At 24.0% G+C, this 21,017-nt stretch overlaps 4 protein-coding genes across 4 annotated transcripts; 1 reads left to right on the forward strand and 3 right to left on the reverse strand.

The window, feature by feature from the left end:
- Positions 1-3,358: 3,358 nt before the first annotated feature.
- On the forward strand, positions 3,359-7,832 carry Bm5779 (Uncharacterized protein; the record flags this gene model as incomplete). Its single annotated transcript, XM_043079512.1, has 10 exons — positions 3,359-3,490; positions 3,792-3,976; positions 5,038-5,226; positions 5,445-5,540; positions 5,768-5,927; positions 6,241-6,346; positions 6,505-6,635; positions 6,782-7,015; positions 7,267-7,449; positions 7,719-7,832. The coding sequence occupies 10 exons, from the start codon at positions 3,359-3,361 to the stop codon at positions 7,830-7,832; spliced, it is 1,530 nt and encodes a 509-aa protein (XP_042935446.1).
- A 391-nt stretch (positions 7,833-8,223) lies between these two features.
- Bm1237 (Uncharacterized protein) lies at positions 8,224-8,750 on the reverse strand (the record flags this gene model as incomplete). The annotated part of the gene is made up of 2 exons (XM_043079513.1): positions 8,224-8,333; positions 8,723-8,750. The coding sequence occupies 2 exons, from the start codon at positions 8,748-8,750 to the stop codon at positions 8,224-8,226; spliced, it is 138 nt and encodes a 45-aa protein (XP_042935447.1).
- A 1,302-nt stretch (positions 8,751-10,052) lies between these two features.
- Positions 10,053-17,030, reverse strand: Bm9105 (Uncharacterized protein; the record flags this gene model as incomplete). Its single annotated transcript, XM_043079514.1, has 12 exons — positions 10,053-10,309; positions 10,697-10,877; positions 11,615-11,781; positions 12,385-12,544; positions 12,794-13,056; positions 13,425-13,650; positions 14,060-14,195; positions 14,678-14,921; positions 15,414-15,585; positions 15,918-16,084; positions 16,292-16,451; positions 16,815-17,030. The coding sequence occupies 12 exons, from the start codon at positions 17,028-17,030 to the stop codon at positions 10,053-10,055; spliced, it is 2,349 nt and encodes a 782-aa protein (XP_042935448.1).
- A 1,907-nt stretch (positions 17,031-18,937) lies between these two features.
- On the reverse strand, positions 18,938-19,830 carry Bm13397 (Uncharacterized protein; the record flags this gene model as incomplete). The annotated part of the gene is made up of 2 exons (XM_043079515.1): positions 18,938-18,960; positions 19,695-19,830. The coding sequence occupies 2 exons, from the start codon at positions 19,828-19,830 to the stop codon at positions 18,938-18,940; spliced, it is 159 nt and encodes a 52-aa protein (XP_042935449.1).
- Positions 19,831-21,017: the final 1,187 nt, after the last annotated feature.

Raw genomic sequence — 21,017 nt, forward strand, 5'->3', positions numbered from 1 at the left:
TTCGCCATATCATTCTATTTTATTAAAACTTATTTCCGAGACTACTACCATTTTCTCGAGAGTTTTGTTCTAAATAATTGCTGAATGGAATCTGTATCGTTACAGGTCACACTTAAATTTAAAGTATCACCTCGATACATTTAAATTCATTTCTTTAAGATAATTATCAGTTTTAAACATCACTCGCACTGTTATTCGAGAATTATTTCCTAAGATTCGAGATTCATTAATACTAATTCGTTAATTTGTTTTAAAGAGCAAATTTGACAACTAAAAATGATCGACGCCAAATATTTTCTCCCTTTTTCATCCTTTGCATTTAATTTCATTCATTATTAATCATTTAGTTATACCAATATAAATTATAGTATATTTGTAAGATTTGAAATTTTCTAATGAACTAACACGAAATCATTGTTTGAGAATATTATCTATAATTAATTTTGTGGATTAACTGCCCACATATTGTAGAATTTAATCACATATTTATCACTTTTACATTCAAATGTCAGTAAAAATTTTAATTCTTTCTCAATGCAATTTTGATTTATAAAAATTTAATAGTTTGTGCGAAAATCCAAAATTTTTTGTTGATTTTCAAACTAAAAAATTCATAGTGGCATTTTTTGATTTAAAAAAAAAAAAAAAAATGAAATTAATTTTCATTGCTAACCTTATTTGTTGACAAAATTTCGCATTTATAATTGACAATCGAATGGAATATTTGTTTTTTTCTATGGAAATAAATTCTTTATTCATTGAAATTGAATATTTAAGTCTAAAGTGTCACATGAACTTTTCGCAGTAAGAAAATACAACAATTTTTTTTTTTCATTTCTATCCAACAAAAATTCAGTTTCTGAAATTTTCTCATTTCTAAAGTTTCAAATTTTTTTCAATGTGAAAGAAAAGCTTAAAGACTTTCCATCTCTAAGTTATTATTAACAGTTATTATAAGTATTCAAGTATTAACTGTTGCTGCTTTCGAACCTAAAAATAAATTTGTCAAAAGCTTAACAGCTAGTAATTAGCTAAGTAATTAAATAATAATGATAACAACAAAATGTTTGTTACTTATTAATAATTTTAAATGGTTTGAAATCGATGGAGATGTTGCCTTTTCGATTCAGAAACTTTTTTTTTGTCGGAAAGCTAAAGTCTGAATCCCTTAAAATCAACCTTCGATATTTGATCAAATTCCTGAAATGCATGCTGTCATGCAACATGCATTTAGTGCATGTCTGCATGCTCCTATTATAATGTTAACACTTTACCTTCAATTACCTAATGATTTTCTTTTTTTTTTATTTGATGCATTTCATACTTTTTGTTACATTTTTTTCATCGCATATCTTTCATTATATTAGTATTTTTAGCATTTTGAAAGCATTTGATTCTTCTGTGCTTATCATTGATAAGATAACTTCTTATCTTTTTAAATTTTAAAACTGTGCAAAAGGTTGAGTGAAATGTTTAAATAAATAATTAAACTTAATTAGAAAGTGTATTATTTTTCAAAAATATGATAAAGAAGTAATTCGGTCCATTCTTTTTTATCTTTTAAACAAATTTCTGAAATGTGACTGCAGGTGAAGTTTAACCATCAACAAAGTGACAAAATATATCACTGAGTGACACACAATGTTTTGATCTAATGTCAATTGACTAAATCAATACAAATAGAAAATTTAGGTTAAAAAGTTGGAATGTTGATTATACCGTAAGATTTGTTATTTAACAATTTATCATTTCAAATATTTATCACAAATTAAAATCTGAATAATTAGTACAATGTACTAAAGTCAACAAACGTTGTGTCATCAGTGCATCGCTCAATGGTCGCTAACTAACTTTTTTCGTCGTTTCAAATTTTCCACAAATGAATAAATTGTATTTATATTAATCTTTTATTGCTGAATAAAATAGAATGAAAAAGAAAGAAGATCGAATGCAGAAAAATGATATTTCAATAAATCGAAATTAAATGTTTTTTTGACCAAATAAAATTTTCAATCAAAATAGTAATGAAAATAACGAAAATTTATTTAAAAAAAATATATACAATAATAAAAAGATCATTTCTGATTAATTTTGAATCAATTTTTTGGAATTTTCTATTTTTTATTCCTTGGTTTTTTTATGAAAAAGTGCGAAATATTATTTTGTAAATTCATTAAAAAAATGTCTTTAACTTATCATAGGACAAATTGATTTTTTTTTGGACTTTTTTAGAAGTATTTTTTAATTTTTTGCATGTTTAGCATCACTGATATTATAATAAATTCTTTTCCTTCTGAAATAATTAAAATTTTTAAATCTACCCGTTTACATTAATATTATTCGAATTCATTTCCAATTCTTTCAATTTTATTTCAAATTTATTTCATTTCTTAATTTTATATGCTACAATTTTGCGAGAAACAATTAAATATTGGTCACAAATTGCCACAGCTTTTTACTAGTTAATTACTTATGATAGTATATAACAACAAAAATAATATTTCCAAAAATTTCTAATAAAAGCTTTTTTTTTTTTTTTTAAATTTTACTTTGAATATTCAATGCATTTAATTTTATTCTTTTTTTTTCTCTCATATAATTTTTTCTAAATTCAAATAAAATTTGAAAAATGCGTTTTTTGATTTTTTTTTTTTTTTTTGGTTTTTCCACTTTGTGCAAAAATGAAAAATTTCAAAATTTTTAGTACAATAAAATGTAGCAATTAAAGAAATTCCAGCAGAATTCTTTTGATGAACAAAAAAGAAAGAAAAGAGAAAAAAGTAAGTATCAATTAGCCGCGAAAATGTTTGTCCTCAAAATTTGATCAAAACATTTCTTTCTTGCATCGATCATTTCTTCCTCCTCTCTCCTCTCCCTCCCTGTCCCTCTCTCCCTCTCCTTCTCCCTCTCTCTTCTATTCCTCATCAATGCCTCATCTAATTGTAAGTTTCTTTTATTTTCATTTTCTTTTCGAACGAATATAATTAAAAATTTAAACGAATAAATGAGTGTTATTCTAATGTAAACGACCCATCTGTCCACATTTTTCCATTCGATATTTTGTTACATTTGGTTATAAATTTATTTGCAGCTAATTTTTTTTATTGTAATTATGTTAATTTAATCGAATATATATTTCAAATTTGATCTAAACTGTTTTTAAATTTATTTAAAGCGAATTTTTATTTTAAGATGAAATGCTAAAATTTTATTTATACATAAATTGTCAATGTTATGTTACATTTAGAATTAAAAATATTGAGATAGTCAAAAAAACAAATTATATATATATATATTTTTTTTAGAAAATATTCAAAATATGATGAGCTTCATTTATTAGCCAAGAACAAAGTCATTGATGTGTTGCTGCCAAAGTACACGAGCCTGGTACCTATTTGTCGTTTCAGTTTGGCTTCTGCTAACAGTGCTACGACAAATTCTCGACTCAATTGGCAGATTATGGATACCAATTGTTTTCAATTCATTCCAAGTAAATATTTTCAATTAAGTTTGTTTCATATGTTATAATCTTAAACTTATCAAATAGTATCAATTAATCGTTTAACAAATTTTTTGAAATTTCTAACAAAAATTAATATTTGAAGAAAAATTTTAGCAAATAAAAACTTTGACAAATTAGACTATAATTTCAATTAAAAAGATAAAAAAAATAAAAACGAAATTAAATCTTTTACAATCATTTCCAGTAATTGCGATTAATGTTCGCTCTCTATGCAATAAAAAGTAATCAAAGATTTTAATTTCAGATTAAAATTGTTAATTAATTTTAGGTTTTTTCATGTATTTGCGGACTAATAGCAATGATTCATTGGCAAAAACGATTAATTGTAGTCTTTATGCTATTCAGTTTTACTTCCATATTATATAATATTGCGCTTATCTTATGGTATAATGAATTATTTGCTATCAGCCGTAACGTACCGATACTTAGCGCTGGATTTCCCTATTCTTACAGGTAAATAGTTTCACTCGCACGGGTAAATAGCCTGGATTTCCCTATTCTTACAGGTAAATAGTTTCACTCGCACGGGTAAATAGCCTGGATTTGCCTATTCTTACAGGTAAATAGTTTCACTCGCACGGGTAAATAGCCTGGATTTGCCTATTCTTACAGGTAAATAGTTTCACTCGCACGGGTAAGTAGCCTGGATTTCCCTATTCTTACAGGTAAATAGTTTCACTCGCACGGGTAAATAGCCTGGATTTCCCTATTCTTACAGGTAAATAGTTTCACTCGCACGGGTAAATAGCCTGGATTTCCCTATTCTTACAGGTAAATAGTTTCACTCGCACGGGTAAATAGCCTGGATTTGCCTATTCTTACAGGTAAATAGTTTCACTCGCACGGGTAAATATTTCGTGCGATATGATAAAGTTAAGTAAAATATGAGGTATAGAAGAGTACGCTGCAATTATTCATAAGTAATTCGATTAATTGATTGCAATGTAAGAGATATTATTGAGTTATAGTAGAATTAAATTGATGAGAATACAATTTAAGTTTAACAGTAATACAAATAGTTTAAGTTAGTATATAACTTGAAGGTGACACAATTTCAAAAAATTTGTTGTTCAGTGACACTGTTATAGAGATTGTGTCTAAATAAAGATAATTTAAGAAAAAAATATTTCAAGTGTATCATATAGAGAAACTTATTGTTTATTTAAAGGAAGAATATAAAATTTAAATCAAAAATCTTTTTTTTCTTTCTTTTTATTTTACTTTTTGTAAAATTTTATTGTTCAAAAGCAATTACAAATGTAACTTTGAAAAAAAAAAAAGAATTAAGTAGAAAAAATTTGACTTTTGTAATTTTTTAACTTTTAATAAACGTAGAATGAAAAAGAGAAAATGAAACGTCAAAATTTCAAAGTTTAAATTTTGCAGTAAAATTGAAATATTTAATCTTTTGCTTCAGTCATTATCATCTTGAACTTATTGCCTCATTTTTCCTTTATAATAAATAAATTTTATTTCCTTTTCTAATTTTTTAAATTGTCCCAAATAATTTTCAGTTTTTTTCTCCGATACACACCATCTTGCAAGTCGTACTATAATTTAACAAATTTTCGTTGGATGCAACTGTCATGCATAGTACCTTATTATCATATTGAAAGTGCTCAAGCTCTTTTGCATATTTTCATGGCTAATTTTTCAATTATTTTATCGATTATCTTTTTCTCGAAGCAAAATTTCAATCAAAAGTTTGTTGAATTTTGTTTAGAATTTTATTCATGAAATTACATTTTGCTAAATTTCTTATCAATTATATTACATTCTGTTCAAAATTAGCTTAATTAACATTAAAAAATAGGAAATCTGAAAAGCTTCAAATTTAATTATATTAATTACTATCACTAAGAAAAGATAAAAGTGTTGTGTTAAATTTTTATTGAAGCAATTAATTAATTTATAATTTTAGGTCTGAAAAACAAATTGTCAATATGACCACTGATGAAAAATTCTGCGCTGATCATTATTTTATGAGTGCTACGTTTAATAATAGTAAAAAATATAAGTGAGTAAATTAATTTTGACCATTAAAAAAGAAGGAAATTGAAGTATTGTTGAGTTATTAAGTTAATTCCGAAATATTATAGTTAAATCTGATATATAAGAGATAATAATGGATGTTCAGAGCATTAAACTAAATGTGAAAAATGTTTCACAAGTAATAATTTTAATGATTTTTAAACGAAACTTAACTTTTTAATTTAAATTTCAAATGACTAATAAATTGTGCAGTCAGGAATATTCAAAAGAGGGAATTAATTCAATTAATCAAGCAATTAATGAACAATGTGCTAGGCCTAAAAACGGTTATATAAGACATTCGGCTAAAAAATCAGCACGAAAAGGTTACAAAGAAACAATCAGTGCTTATAAAAATTTGAATAATTTCCAGGTATATCAATTTATAATTTAAATATCAAATATTTCTTTGTGAAATTTAGAAAAATACTTTCTATGGTTTTATAGTTTATACATTAATAATTTATTCATATCATTAATCAAAAATGACTAATCAAAAAAAAAAAAAAAATTATTTTATGATTATATTATAAACAAAAAATTATTTTTTTAATAGATGTTTTTTTAAATTATATATTATTAAAATTGTATGTTACATATTTTTTTATTATATACTATTTTATTATTTATACTTTTCTTTTTTTTTTAATTTTATATTTATTCAAATATTATTTTTCTTATTGCAGAAACCATTTACTATAAAGCGTTCACAGTCGATGACTGATTTAGGATGTAATTGTCAACAAATAGGACACATTCATAACCAACAAGCTTATGAACCAATAAATAAAGGTATTAGTTGATGAAATTACTGGGTTGATTCATCTACATTAATTAGAAATGCTTGACTGAAAGAATTTTAGATTCGTATTTAAATGACACTGCTACTAGAGCATCATTAGCTAAGCGTTCAAAAAACTGAGCATCTGTTTATGAATGTGACATTTCAGATGTCACAAATGCATCAAAAGCAACAGGGATACTGATGACAAATTCAGGATGTGTGTATCGTAGTGGAAGTTTAAAAAATTTTAAAATGCCAACAACAGAAGGAGTGAGACGGATTTTGTCACGTGAAGAGGTTTAGTAGATCAATAAATCATATTACTAAATATATTTGCATGCTACTCTTATAAGTTATTAAGAAAATTACTTGTCTTACTTTTTAATACATTCACTTTTTAAATCTTTCAAAATATCATTACTAATTTGAATTTTAATTTCTAGATAAATTTGGCAGGTAGCTATCGAGCAAAAAATACTTGTGCAAATTCGCCAAATACTAATTTAAAATCGTTAGTCTCATTTGATCCAAAAAGTAACGTTTTGCTCCGAATTCATAATCACATTGATGACGATGATGACGATTACAATGATAATATTACTGATAACGTTGACACTACTCGACGACACCATCACCATCCTCCACAATCACAACAACAACAAAAGATCCTAGCACAGGTAAATTTATAAAAACTCCTCTCCTTCATTTCAATTTTAAGAAAAATTCCAATTGTTTCAAAATTTGCAAGAACTGTTCATAGCACATTAATTACATTGCAATATAATTACAACAAGTTTACTTTTTTTTAAAATATAATTTCAAATATTTAAAATGTTAAACGATAATTTTCTTCTCAAAATAATAAATGTTTCTGATTAATAAAATATTATTTTAAGTTTTTTTTCTTGATAAAGTGTCACTTATTAAGGTGGTGGAACAAATTCCACATCAAAATGTAAAATATTCACCGATGAATAATTTCTTGACAACTTATCAACCGAAGGACTTAATCATTGATTGCTACAATCTGACCAGTTACGATCAAATGCCATCCAATTTGTCACCACGACGATCTGTTCGGTGTTCTAAACACAATGATAAGAATGCAATGGTATATTTATCCATTATCACTTTATCATTTGAGTACAAAGTTTTGTCCCAAAGTTAAGAATTAAGCGATGAGAAAAGAAAAAACAGCAATTTGAACCTTTTTTTTTTGTATTTTCTTTCTTAATGCAACAATAATTCCATATTGATTTCATATGAATCCATCACTAGCCATATCACCAAACTTTGGTATTTGTCAACCAGTCAGTCAATCAATCGATAGATCAATCAATCGATCATTAGTGACAGTATTATTACTTTTCTCTATTACAGTATGATAAAAAAGAACAATGTAGAAGCACGGAGAAATCTTCATCAATTGATCACCAAAAATCAACGAACACATATGATATATCAATTTTCAACAGTAACAATTTTCTTGTTTGAAAATTACTCTGTGATCTCTTTGAATCATTTTTCAGTTGTTTAATTTCACCGTGTTTTGCTATAAAATTTTATAAGACACTCGTGCTTGTATACATTATTAAATAATTAGTATATACATATACAGCCAATAAATTTCCAGAAAAAAAAAAAATTAAAAATTTTGATAATTGAGGCTTGGAATTTTTGAAAATTTAATAATCAAACTTTGAACAAATTGAAAATTTCTGAATGCTTTTTAAAAAGGCTATGAAAGCTAATATCTCTTTAACTGCTTAATTTAAAAGAAAATTTTTTGATTTTTATCACACACTATTTCAAACAAAATACAAAATTTAAATTTAAAAATTTGTTAACAATTGAATAATACTTTTTGCTATGCAAATATATCAATTTACACTATTTTAATTAATGATAACAATAGCAATTGTATAATTATAATTAAAGCAGCTGTTGTTAGCTTGATGGAATTGCCAGACGCAAACATATTTCTTGCTCGTATACCTGAATATAATTGTAAAATTTCGATAAAATTTTGGAACTAGAAGAATTATCATTAATTCAGTGAATTATTTAGATAGATTTGTCTAATATTCGGTTTTTTTTGTGTTTCAAATTAACAGAAAAAATGAAAACTTCGAATTACAAATTTAAATTTCAACTAAATTCTTCTTTAAAAACCTACAAAAATTTGTTAAATTTTTGTTAAAAAAAAAAAAAAAAAAAAATTTTTGTTAAAATTTTTGTTAAAAATTTGTTAAAAAAAATTAAAAAATCGTATATTACTAGATAAAGAGTTAAATAAAAGTTTAATTCAACTGAAAGCATAAGTAATCTACCTGTAAGTGACTGTCAAACTTTGATACTATCATCGTAAAATTATTTTTGCTCACCTTTTGCAATATTTCGATGATCTAACATAATTATATCGCTCTCATTTTTATTGTTTGCAATCGATTTACAATTCAATGATAATTCTTTGTCACAAACAATCTTTTGAAATGGTTTTGTTGATGATTTGAGTAATGTTTTTTCTGTTGTTACTTCTCGAGTTGTTATATTTGAGTGTAATTTTTGTTCTCTGTTTTTAATTATATTTCGATAACCTAAAAAGAAACTTAAATAATAAATTATTACTGTTATTGCTATATTTTTAAAAGAATTCTTTCTTTACTAAAAAAAAAAAAACAATGCAATCTAACTTTTTGATTTTATTTTTTTTTTTTTTTGAAATTCAAAATTTTCAAAATTACAATGAAATTATTAGAAAGTAAAAGATTGCAAAAAAAAAAAAAAAATTTAATTTCATAAAGTCATACTGCTAAGTGTGACGAAGTATTGATAAAAACCATTTTCCGACGTATCGCTCAGAATGTGAACAGAGTAATATCCGGTTGATTGTACATAATGCAGTCGAACGGTTGAATGAACGGTTTGTAATGCAAAATATCCGGAATTATTTGGACTTAACATTTTATATACATAATTATTTGAGATGAATACTCCATCCATTTCAATATCATTGATAGCATTTTGGTCCATGAATATCTAAGGAAAGCATTCTTCTAATTAATTAAGCTTGGTTTCAACCTTTGTAACTCTTTATATCAACTCTTTTAAATCAAATCAGTCATTTTTATAAACTGAAATTCAGCTTTTATCAAATTGATAAGGAAGAAATATTAATAAATATTATTAAATGTGCAAAAAAGAAAAGAAAGGAATGAGCACAATGATTAGAACAAAATCTTTTTTATCATATCAATGATAAAATAAATTCTTAAATTTTAAAGATTTATTTCACTTCGTAATTAAATTACTTTTGCTTTATGTTAAGCAAAAAAGTTATAGAATAGAAATTTCAGTTTCTTCTTACCAAAACCCAGTTTTGATAATGACTAGCAACAAAATGACTTCTTCCCGTGACATATTGTTGAGTAGATGGAATAAAGTCAATGTAACTACCTTCCATATTAGATGAACCAAAAGAATAAACTTGAATATAATCATTTCTAAATTAATGTTTATCAAAAATGATAAGATTGCAATGCTTACAGTTATTTTGCCTGCTACTATTAAATAAACATTTTTATTATACAAATAAAAATAAGCAATTGTAAAGTAAAAAAAAAAAAAAAAAAAAAAAAAAAAACAAATAAACAATTGATAATAGTTAAATACTATAAAGAGAGAGTAATAATCAATAATCATTAATATGAAAGACTACCTACAATACATTGTTGAAAAATCAGAGAATATTTGCCCTGATAACTGAAAATAATGTTGCATCGTTGCTGGTTCAAATTTCAATCGCTTAATTTCTTTCACCGTTGATTTTTTACGTGGGAAAAAATCCACGTAATACGCTGAACATTTGCTATCTGACGGTGTCATCGTGAAAAAACCCGAATAGTTGTAATGTTGTGCTATGAACATATAATGCATATCATGCAATGACATATCGTTTTCCATTGAACAAACTGAAAATATATTTAAATTTCAAGAATCAGCAGTACTCATAATGCAGAATAAAAAGGGAAATAAATTTGTACCAATGAAATTTTCATAACTTTATATTTCATTGATATTATAAATTAAACTTTATATATATTTAATTAAACATTGAAAATTTAATTAAACAATTTTTCAACAATATAAACTGCTTTATATGAAAGAGATGATTGGAAATTTACTTAAATAATTTCTCAAAAATATGTGTTATTGTTATAAAAAGCTGTTTGCTTAGAAAAAACAACACTATGAGCTAAACTAAAAAATAAAATAAAAAGTAACAGTAAAATTATTTCTAAATATTAAAATTGTTTGCATAAAATGAGAAATTAATAATGTAAGAATAAAATATTGACCACTTTGTGATGGCATAGGTACTGCCATTGTACAACCAAAATCTAATCGATGTTCAGTATTGTGAATGATTAGCAATCGTTGTAGAGCAATAATCACTTGAAATGATTTATCACTCCATAAATTCATTGACACTTCTTCAGCAGATCCATAGTAAGCAAAAATTGAAGAGTTTTTTGCAGCCTAATATGTTCATGTTTTATTCAAATAAAGTTTAAAACAAAAAATTTTGCCATGTTTTGATTATAAATGAAAAAAAAAATTGTACGTGTTAAAACATTTGTAATTACTGTATTAATGATTACTATATTAATGAAAATGAAAAAATTAAAATTTCAAACCTATCGATGCTTATTTAATGTTTATTTATTCATAGCTTAATAGTTTCAGCAATATCATTCTTTTTATTAAAGACAAAAGAAGCAACTAACGAACTATTCTATGCAATTAAGAAATGAAATATTTACAGTGAATATGAGTATTACTGTAGCATAAAGTGTATCGTAAGAATTTTTGTAATTTTGCCAGTATACTGTATCTCTTGTTTTAAAAATAGCATTTATTGAAAAAATTTATTTAAACTAACGGAATACTTTTAATCATAGAGCAGTTAGTAACAATTATATTAGTGTAAAAAATTTTGTGTCTAAAAAAATAAGGATAAGATAGTCAAAAAAGAGAAATTAAAATAAAAAATATTTTTCAGTGAGTTTTTTTTTTTTTTTTTTGCTGTGAATTCAATTGATTTAAAAATTGAATTTGAGCAGAAATACCTATGCATATGAAAATTGTCACTTTTAATTGTCATTTATCATACTTTTTGTTTGCAAAAAATTAGTTTAATTATATATCTATCAGAACTGGTTACCATAATGTTCGATCAATCGATAAATTATTGGATAAATAAAAAGGAAATTTACCTTAGTTTTGATATTATAAAGTTTTTCCTCCCCGTCCACTTTTGCTATAAATGATATTTTTGTTGTTTGAAAAGATGGCAAAAGATAAACAATTGAATGACTATTATTAGCCACTGATTTTGGTAATGAAAAGGAATAGTTTTGACCAGCCATTTTTAATGGTAACACTAAAATATTCCTTTTCAATGCTTTAATGCTATAAAATTTTTGTTTTATTTTATTAGCTTCTTATAAATTGATTTTATAGTATAAATTAATGTTTGTTAGTAAATTATAAATTATTTTATGTGATTAAAAAAAAATCATTTAAATAATATTTTGTATAATTGAATCAGTTGCGTTCAGTAAATTTACCTTCAACCTTTGCGCTTCTTAATTACTGAAATCATTTTCTAATTTAATTTTGCCTATTTACATTATGAAGCTTTATAATAATAATGTTATCGCTCAATATGACTTCATAAAATTAATGTTTGCTTGTAAATCATAAATTAAAAAATACAGAATACAAGTAAATAAGAAACAGAAAATACTAAAATTATTAAAAATAACGCAATTATAAAATTTTCAGCAAGATTGTGAAATGTAAAGTTTTAAAAAGGAATTTAATTTTAGTAGTATAAATTAAACTCAGATGCATATTCTGGTGAAATTTTTATTTTTAATAAAATCTTAGAATTGAAATTTGTTAAGTTTTATTTTTTAATTCTATGAATTAAAGGTGTTTTCATCACAGAATTATTTTAAACTAGGATGACAAAGCATGAAACCTGTAAAACTGTCACCAATTCTATTACCAATAAAACAAGATTGGGTGACAGATATTGGAATAGTAGATGTTATTGTAATTCGCGAATCATAATAACTCTTATAAATGCTAACATTGTATGCATTATAAAGTTTTGTCATCATTATTTTATTCATTTTTAACTGAAAAAAAGAACAAACCTTTCACAATATTTGAAATCAATCTTTTTAAATCTCAAATTTGTAATTTGACAACCTAAGAAGACTAAATTAAATTTGGAAAAATATTCAAATAAAATTTTTCTCTTCAAAAATCTGCTCGATAAACTACAAAATTTAAAAAAAAAAAAAAGAAATCACATAATTGATGCTGAAAATTTGACAAATAAAACAAAAAAAGAAAATTGTCTATTTATTAAAAATAAAATTAACCTTATGATGTGTGTATGGTTTAATGTTATATAATATTTCAGTTAAATTTCCCTTTGATCCATTATAATAACTGATTCGAACTCTTGCAAACATATATGGATGAGGGTTAAGTATATCAAGACTTAAGTCAGTATTGAAATTATCAGTAGCATTCTCGTCTATCATCCACGGGAATAATGTTATAAACGATACGCCGAAGATATCTTGGTGATATAAGTTTGCATCATTTTTCATCGTCCATTTTAGTGTTTCCGTCGGATATGCTAAAAATTTTTGACTAAAGAAAACTTAAACCCTTAAACTTTTACTAATGCATGCTAATAAAAGTGATAAAAATTCAATAATATTTGGTAAAGCTTAACTTTTAAGCAATTAATTAGAATAAATCACTGATAATTAGAATAAACTTCGACTTTTTAACTCATGTCATATCCAATGCTCAGTTATTTTAAATTTTAAAAATTGATTTATTTGAATAATTTTAAAAAATTGCAAATATTTTCATGAATTTTTTCTTAGCTTTATTTTTTTATTTTCATTAATTTTATTCCATTTCATTTATTTCATATTATTCTTTTTTTCCTTCAAAAATACTATCCACTTTTTTAAAAAAATAAATAAAATTGTTTACCATTAAAAGCATATGCATAACCATAATTTCTCCTATTTCCACCAAATATAAAAAGTAAATAACGTCCGTTTGATTCCAAGCAGTGCATTCCACGTTCTAATTTTGTTGTATTTATTTTACGCATTGTAATGGATCGAAATGAATTTTCAAAATATTGCACATACTCCGCGTCAATTACTTTACCATCTAATACTATGCTATCCTGTTGACGTGAAATGTCGTACAGCTAAAGTAAGAGTAACGAAAAAAGTTTTCATCTAATGGAAAACGATACATTAATCAATTCATTATGTTTCTAAAAAATTAACTTAATGCAACAAAATTATGTTCGAAATAACCACAATTCAATAATTTAACTCTAAATTTATTTAAAAAAAATTAATTTATAAATGTTATTTTAGAGTAATTATCTTCATTTTATAAAATACAAAATGAGCATTTTTATTTAAATATTTTTAATATATATACTCATTTGCTAAAATCTTTGACTTTATTTCCGTTTTTTTTTTTTTTTTTTTTTTCTTTTTGCTTAATTGAAATTAAATTTCACTTTCAGCTAGTGATAAGAAAAGTATTTCAACTGCTGCTTAGAATGAATCATAGATGAGCTAGATGAAAAAAAAAAAGAAACTAACAAATAATTGTTCACTTTCATTTTTAAACGGAAAACACATTCGTCCGGTAAGGTACTGCGAGTAAGCAGGTATCATATCCAGAAATGAGTAAAGGTTTTGATAAGTTTCAAAGCGAAGTAATTGGAACAGAGTATTGCTACAAAAGTTAATTTATCATATTTACTTTGTATTTCTACACCAATGTTTTGTAAATAATTATACAAAACAAACTTTTTGTTATTAGCAAATAATACAATTCAATAATGTTTTCTAAATATAAGCAAATTAGATATCATAAAAATTAGATTTGTAAAAATTATCAGAAATGAGAAAATTGTAAAATCTGATTGTTCGAAATAAACAATAAAATAAAATACAACTGATAATACTTTCAACAAATTTTTTTAAATTAATGAAGCAAACAAAAAATTAGAAAGAAAAAAATTGGGAAAAAAAAAAGAGTTAAACAGTCTGAAAAAGTTAACGAAGGCAATGATATAATAAAAAAAGAAGAGAAAAGGAACGAATGTAAAATATTTTAAGTAAGTATAATGGAAGTAAAAGCTTAGTTTGAATATTACTGACAAAAGATTATGTTTTTAAAAATTAATTTTTAAATAATAAAGATAAAAAGTGAACTTTGATGCATAACCAATGATTGCGTCCTTAAAGTGATAATTCCATTGCATCACGATATTATCGAAGATATTGCAAGGTTCAACATTAATTAGCTTTGTGCTATTAGGTCGAAATGTGGCGACAGTAAACGTTTGACAACTTTGCATTGGTGGTGACAGGAAGAGGTGAGTTTGACAATTCTCGAAAGATTGCAGAGGTGTGAAATGAACATCGAAATCATCTCGAAGTGCTATTCGAGAGTAAACTGAAAATGGCATTCATTCAAATATGTTATATGGAAAAGGAAATAATACAAAGTCAGACTGATATCTTTTTTTTTCACATTTTCGTTTTATTTATTTTTTTAATCTTTGATTTTTTTTAATACGTATTTATATTTCTGTCATAGAAAGTGCTATTTAAAAGGAAAAATTTAAGATTTAAAGTCAAAAAAAAGTGCAGTAAAACTAATAAAATCAAAGTTTGTCGTTTTTCTCTTTTTGTCCTTTTTTTATTTTTTGTTTTTTTTTTTTCTACTTCTACAATCGAATATTTAGTGTGAAATGATTTCTTTTCTTTTTTAAATAAGTTGGTTTTTTTTTTCTCAAATAAATTAAATCATTTCAAAAGTGATTTCAATAACTTTAATTATATGGAATTATCATTAATTTCTTTAATATTAATTTATTCATTAACGAATTTAATTTATTTAACATTAATTCTAATTTAATTGATTTAATGCAAGAAATTAAAATACCATTGTCGGGCAATGGCATAAGCATTGTGCATGCAAAGCTTTCACTTGAAATATCCGTCAATTGTGTTCGTATTGCTAATAGAATTACAATTGGTGATGAACTCGTTATGTGCACAGTAAAGGAATCATTGATTGAATTATTGTATGCATAAATCATCGATCCGTGATCAAACTGAAAAGAGCAAAAAAGAAATGGAAATGATTGAAATTTTGCTATTACTGATATTGAATAATTCATTCATTCATTTCAACTTGCTAATATAATTTAAATACCATTTTTTGCCACATATTAATTACTTTTTAATAGTTAAATTTTGATAAAATAGGTTTTCATTTTCAGATATTTGACAAAAATATTTGACATAAATTTAAAAACAAAATTCTTCTGAGTAAAATGTACATTTCTCTTCTCTATTTTTAAAAAAAAAAAAATAGACAAATGATTGGAAAGATCACAGTAAATTTGTAATCTCTAAATCCTATTAATTTAAAAATTTATTGTACCCGTGAAATCCTATTGGTCCTATTGACTCGTTTAAAAGATTCCCTTGTAATCGTTGTAATGTTTATGTATGAATCAGTATATGTCGGTATGAAATAAGCTGTTGAAATGCCCATAAATGTTGCAATTGAAAATGAATAATGATTTCCGGCCATGGTTACCGGTAAAACTGAAAATGAAAAAACTGTATAATATGTTTGGAAATATTTTAGTAAGTAATTCTTTCTTTTCTTTTTTTGCCTTTCTCTCTTTCTTTCTTTTCTTTCCTTCTGAAAATATAAGAAATCGAAAAAATAATTTTAATATTGGAAAAAATATTACACAAATAATTGATTTAATTTAATTTATATCGAAGAAAGCATTCATTAATTACTACCTGTGAAGCAATCACCATTTCTGCGAGTGATAAAAATGCATTCTATGATTGAAATTGATAAATTTGAAGAAATGAAAATTCGTGTTGCGCCAACTGAGATGACACTACTTCTGTCATCTTTAAGTGGCCGTGTCATCACTGTCGTTGGATCAAATTTATGCTAAAGAATCTGCTAATCATATCATATCAACGAGTAATTATAATTATTGATTCAAAGACTTATAATTTCAAATTGACCTACAATTAATAAATAATTTGCATGCAATGAAGTAATTTGTTTTTTTTTTTTTTCTTAAATAATTTTTTTTTTTTGAATGATAGGTACTATTTGATCTATGATAATTTTTGATTTTTGAATAAATCATATATTTGATCTTCATCTTACTTATGTATTTTTAATTTCAAAGGAAAAATGAATTATCTGATTTGCTTTATTTACATTTCTTTGTGATAAGATGAAGTGATAATAAGGATTTGGCCAATGAATTTCAACAGGAGACAATACTTTATCAACGAAACTAACTGTAATGAAAGAATTTGATGCGACATGAATGACATCCTTTGATAATTCCGCCATACTTTTGAAATGTCCTAAGCCAATGTCATATTCAATGATAATCGTTGCTGTCTCATTTTCTGATGCATTAACAATTTCAAAGGTAAGTGAGGTACCATTCGATACTTTGTTACTCCATGGAAATAGCGTAACGAATTGAGTGCCAAATGTATTAATTTCCATTATTGCTCTTTGTATTAGCACTGAAATTAATTTGTGCCTTTTATTTTTTTCTTATCAAAATTGTTTACCTTTTGCTGTATTTCCATTTCATATTAGAAATTTCTAAATTTCATATGCTAAATGAAAATTTATTTCCCAATTTCTGCACTCAATTAGCATTTAATTTATCATTTGCATATCAAATTTGATTTTATGTGCTTAGAAGTTAAAGCATTTAAATGTTATTTATCAATGATTGTATGATTTCAATTACGATAAGTTAAATTTTAAAGTTAATTTTAATTATAAGCAATATTGTATACCTGTGAAATAGATAAACATTTGGAATTTTTGAATCATATTGCAATTCAAGGTGTGAATATTTGCATCCTGAAATTTCATCTAAAATTTTCGAATTAATATTTTAAGGTTTGTGAACTTTGGTCTGATTGCTAATTCACCGAAATGTTACTGTTAGTGTGATAATATATTTGTTTATTTTTTATTTGTTTAATGCTTGGAAAGAATTTATGATCGAGAAGAAAAATTTATTTTGAAATATTTTTTTATTTTTATTTTTTTACATTTTTTGTAGGATAAAAATTTTTAATTTTACAAATGGAAAAATTGTAGAAAGTCTTTATATTGTTCTAAGCAATTCTAATTAATTTCCGTCGTTTTTAATTTTAGGAAAGAATTTTCAAAAGTGAAATTTTTTTCTTCCATCTAAATTTAATTTTTCTCTTTTTTTAATTCGAAAGAATTTCTATTCTGAAAAAAAACAAATTTCGTTATCACACAAAAATCAAAATAATATAACAATCAAACAATTCATAAAAAATAAAACAAAAAAATGAAACACAACCAACCAATAATGTGCAATGATCGTAATGAAATACAAATTAATATTGTTTGAGCTTTTTATAATTTAACAAAAAGCATTTCAGGTTGCTAATTTAATTTTCACGTTCACGTGAATGTTTAATTTATTAGCTATTTAATTGAGGTCTTTTGCACTGTTAATTAAAATAATATATTTAAATGCTGTCGACGAAAATTTTGAAGTGAAGAAAAGAATAACCAGCTGAGGAATTGAAAAAATAAAATGAGAAAAGAAATTGGAGAAGTTTTTGATAAAATAATTTTACAGTGATTAATAAATAGTAGAAGAAGAGAAAAAATAAAATAAAATTTGTTACAAAATATTTCCATCAATTATTTCTAATCAATTTTTTTATAAATTATAAAATAAAATCCTTTTTATGTGATTAGAAAAAATAATAAGTGAAGACTATAAGTTATAGACTTTTGTTTGTTACGCTAATATTATTTACGTGTAAACGTTGACGACGTAAGTAACGTCTCCGTTACTTTTACGTGCCACATCGCTGATACTTTTTTCTATTTATTAAGAATTGAAGCAAAGAAAAAGTATTTTCGCTTTTTTTAAGTACAACAACTGATAAATTCATGCATTGACAATGAAATCATTGCATTTGTCTAAGTAAAAAGCAAATTATTTGTTATTATTATTAAAAACATTTTTTTGTTTATTTTTAAATCGTTATCATTTAGTAGTGATAATCATATGCTGATAACATAATTATGAATGAAAATGTTTATTCATTAAAAATTTGAATTAATGAGAGGAGTCCAATTCAATTTGCTGAGAAATTTCATCTGCAATTTGTTTTAAATTTCAATTTTAATTATATTTTTTAATTATGACTAACTTTGCTTACATATGTACATCTCAGCGAATAATTATGAGAATAACTACAAGCACAATGATAACAATGATAAGAATTAAAATGGTCGCAAATTCTTTAATCGCTTTCTTTTTCTTTCGTACAAATTGTAAACATAATTTCAATTTTGGTTCTTGTCTTCCATTCATTTCCAGTTTTGATGAAATTATCACTCTGTTATCAGACTTTTCCATTTCTTTTATCTGAAATAATGCAATTTGACATTTATGATTGAAACTAATAAATTTAGTCTAAAATTAATTAAAAAATTGCAATTAATTATGTGATCTTTGCAAAAAAAGCCATTTATTAAATTAATTTTCTTCTTTTATTATTGTTTGTATTTAATAGAAATAATTAATTATATTTTTCAGATAACAAAAATGTAAATTATGTTACAAAGAATTAAAAATTAAAACAGTACTGGCAGAATGAAAGAAATGATGCACGAAGTGATATCAGTACTATCAGTGATAACATGAATTGTTTGTCTTTTACCTCTCATGAATTTATGAGATCAAATGAATTAATCAATTGATCAAACTATCACTAATTGTTTCTCTTTTTTATGATTAATTCATTTTCAGAAAAATAAATTATTATTTTTTTCAATTTCTCAATTTAATAAACACAAAAAAAAAAATGAAAACTTTGACAATTTCACAAATTTAAAAAATAAGTTACCGACTAAATATTTGTCTTACCAAATTTTGAAATGCTAACAATAAATACTTGTTATAAAATACTTTTTATTGTTTATGTCTGTCATTTATCCAATTAAAAGAATAAAACTTACATCATCGTAAAAATTATCAATAACAATAATTATAATCAAAACAATAAATAATGTAGTAATAAAGGAAAATATTGACTTAAATGATTAGTTAAATCAACAATTTAAATACAAAAAAAAAAAAAAAATTGATAAAATCTTTACCTTTCTTTGTTGTAATTAGCAAATTGAACAACGTTTCAACTTTTTTTTGCTCAGAGAAACTGAAAAGAAATATTTTTGTTAGGAAAAATTGTTGTTTGACTGATTGTATTTGTTCAGCTTTACTGTTTTTTCCCATTTTTTTTTATTTTTGTTTACTGTCATTCGTTTCCTTCTCATTTTATTCTTTTTGTTATTTTCATTAAATAGTAATTATATTCAATATCATACATTGCAGAAATTAAATAATTTATGTTTTTTAATCATTTAAAAATATTTATAAAAAATTTGCTGCGAAAAAGCAAAGAAATAAAAACGATAAATCGTAATTTGATTAGATTAACAAAAATTTTTTCAAGTTCAATAAAACAAGAAAAATTATTATAATTTCTGAAAATTTAATTCTAATATTAAGTCATTAATATGTGTAATCATAAATTATATTTGTAAAATTAATAAATATATTTTTGAATATTTATTTTATATGTTTTTATAGCTTCTTTTTTGGAGGTAAATTTAAGAAATATCTGTCAAATTATGCTGGAAATTAGTTATAGCTTTGCTTTATCAGTGATTTGCTCATTCTGAAATCAGTATTTCAGGTTGATCTACCTAAAATATTCAAAATTATGTTTTTCATTTGTTTTTATTTGTTTGTTTGTTTTTTCTTTTTACTTTGGTACTTCACTGAAAACTGATATTTCATTCTGTTTCTCTTTATTTACGGTTTTTTTTCATTTTCTTGTTCCACAATTTCAGAGCAGCATGAAATGCAAATTTTGGTTTTACTTTGTTTTTTTTTTTTCAACAATTGTGTCGAAATGGAAATATTCAAATAATATGTGATATAAAACTTTAATCAAATAATTGAATAAGCTTTATTAGCTTTTTGCACTTTTTTATTTCCTTTTATTCATAAAAAAAATGAAAAACAAAATAATAACCAAATATTATAACAAAATTTTTAAAAATTTTGAATTAAAAAAAGAAATTGCATAAATTTCTTCTTATTTACACATTATTTTATCTTCAATTTTTTAATTTTTAAATTTTCACTTTTTATCAGACATTGATATAAGTACAATATATTTCGTTTTTCACAACAATGTTTTTATGAATTTTTTATAATAATTGATATTAAATTGCTTTTTTAAATTTAATTGGCATTTCATGTTTTAGTTTTTCAATTTAATTTCATATTTTTATAAATTATTGATATTTCATTTTTTTTACAAAAAAAAAACACACAAAGACTAAGCAATATTAACGGTACTAAAGATAAGTGACATCTGGCATTGATGTAATGTCCCCTATTTGTGATCATAT

The sequence above is a fragment of the Brugia malayi genome (genome assembly GCF_000002995.4).
Source record: "Brugia malayi strain FR3 genome assembly, contig: Bm_v4_Chr2_contig_001, whole genome shotgun sequence".
Lineage (NCBI taxonomy): Eukaryota > Metazoa > Nematoda > Chromadorea > Rhabditida > Onchocercidae > Brugia > Brugia malayi.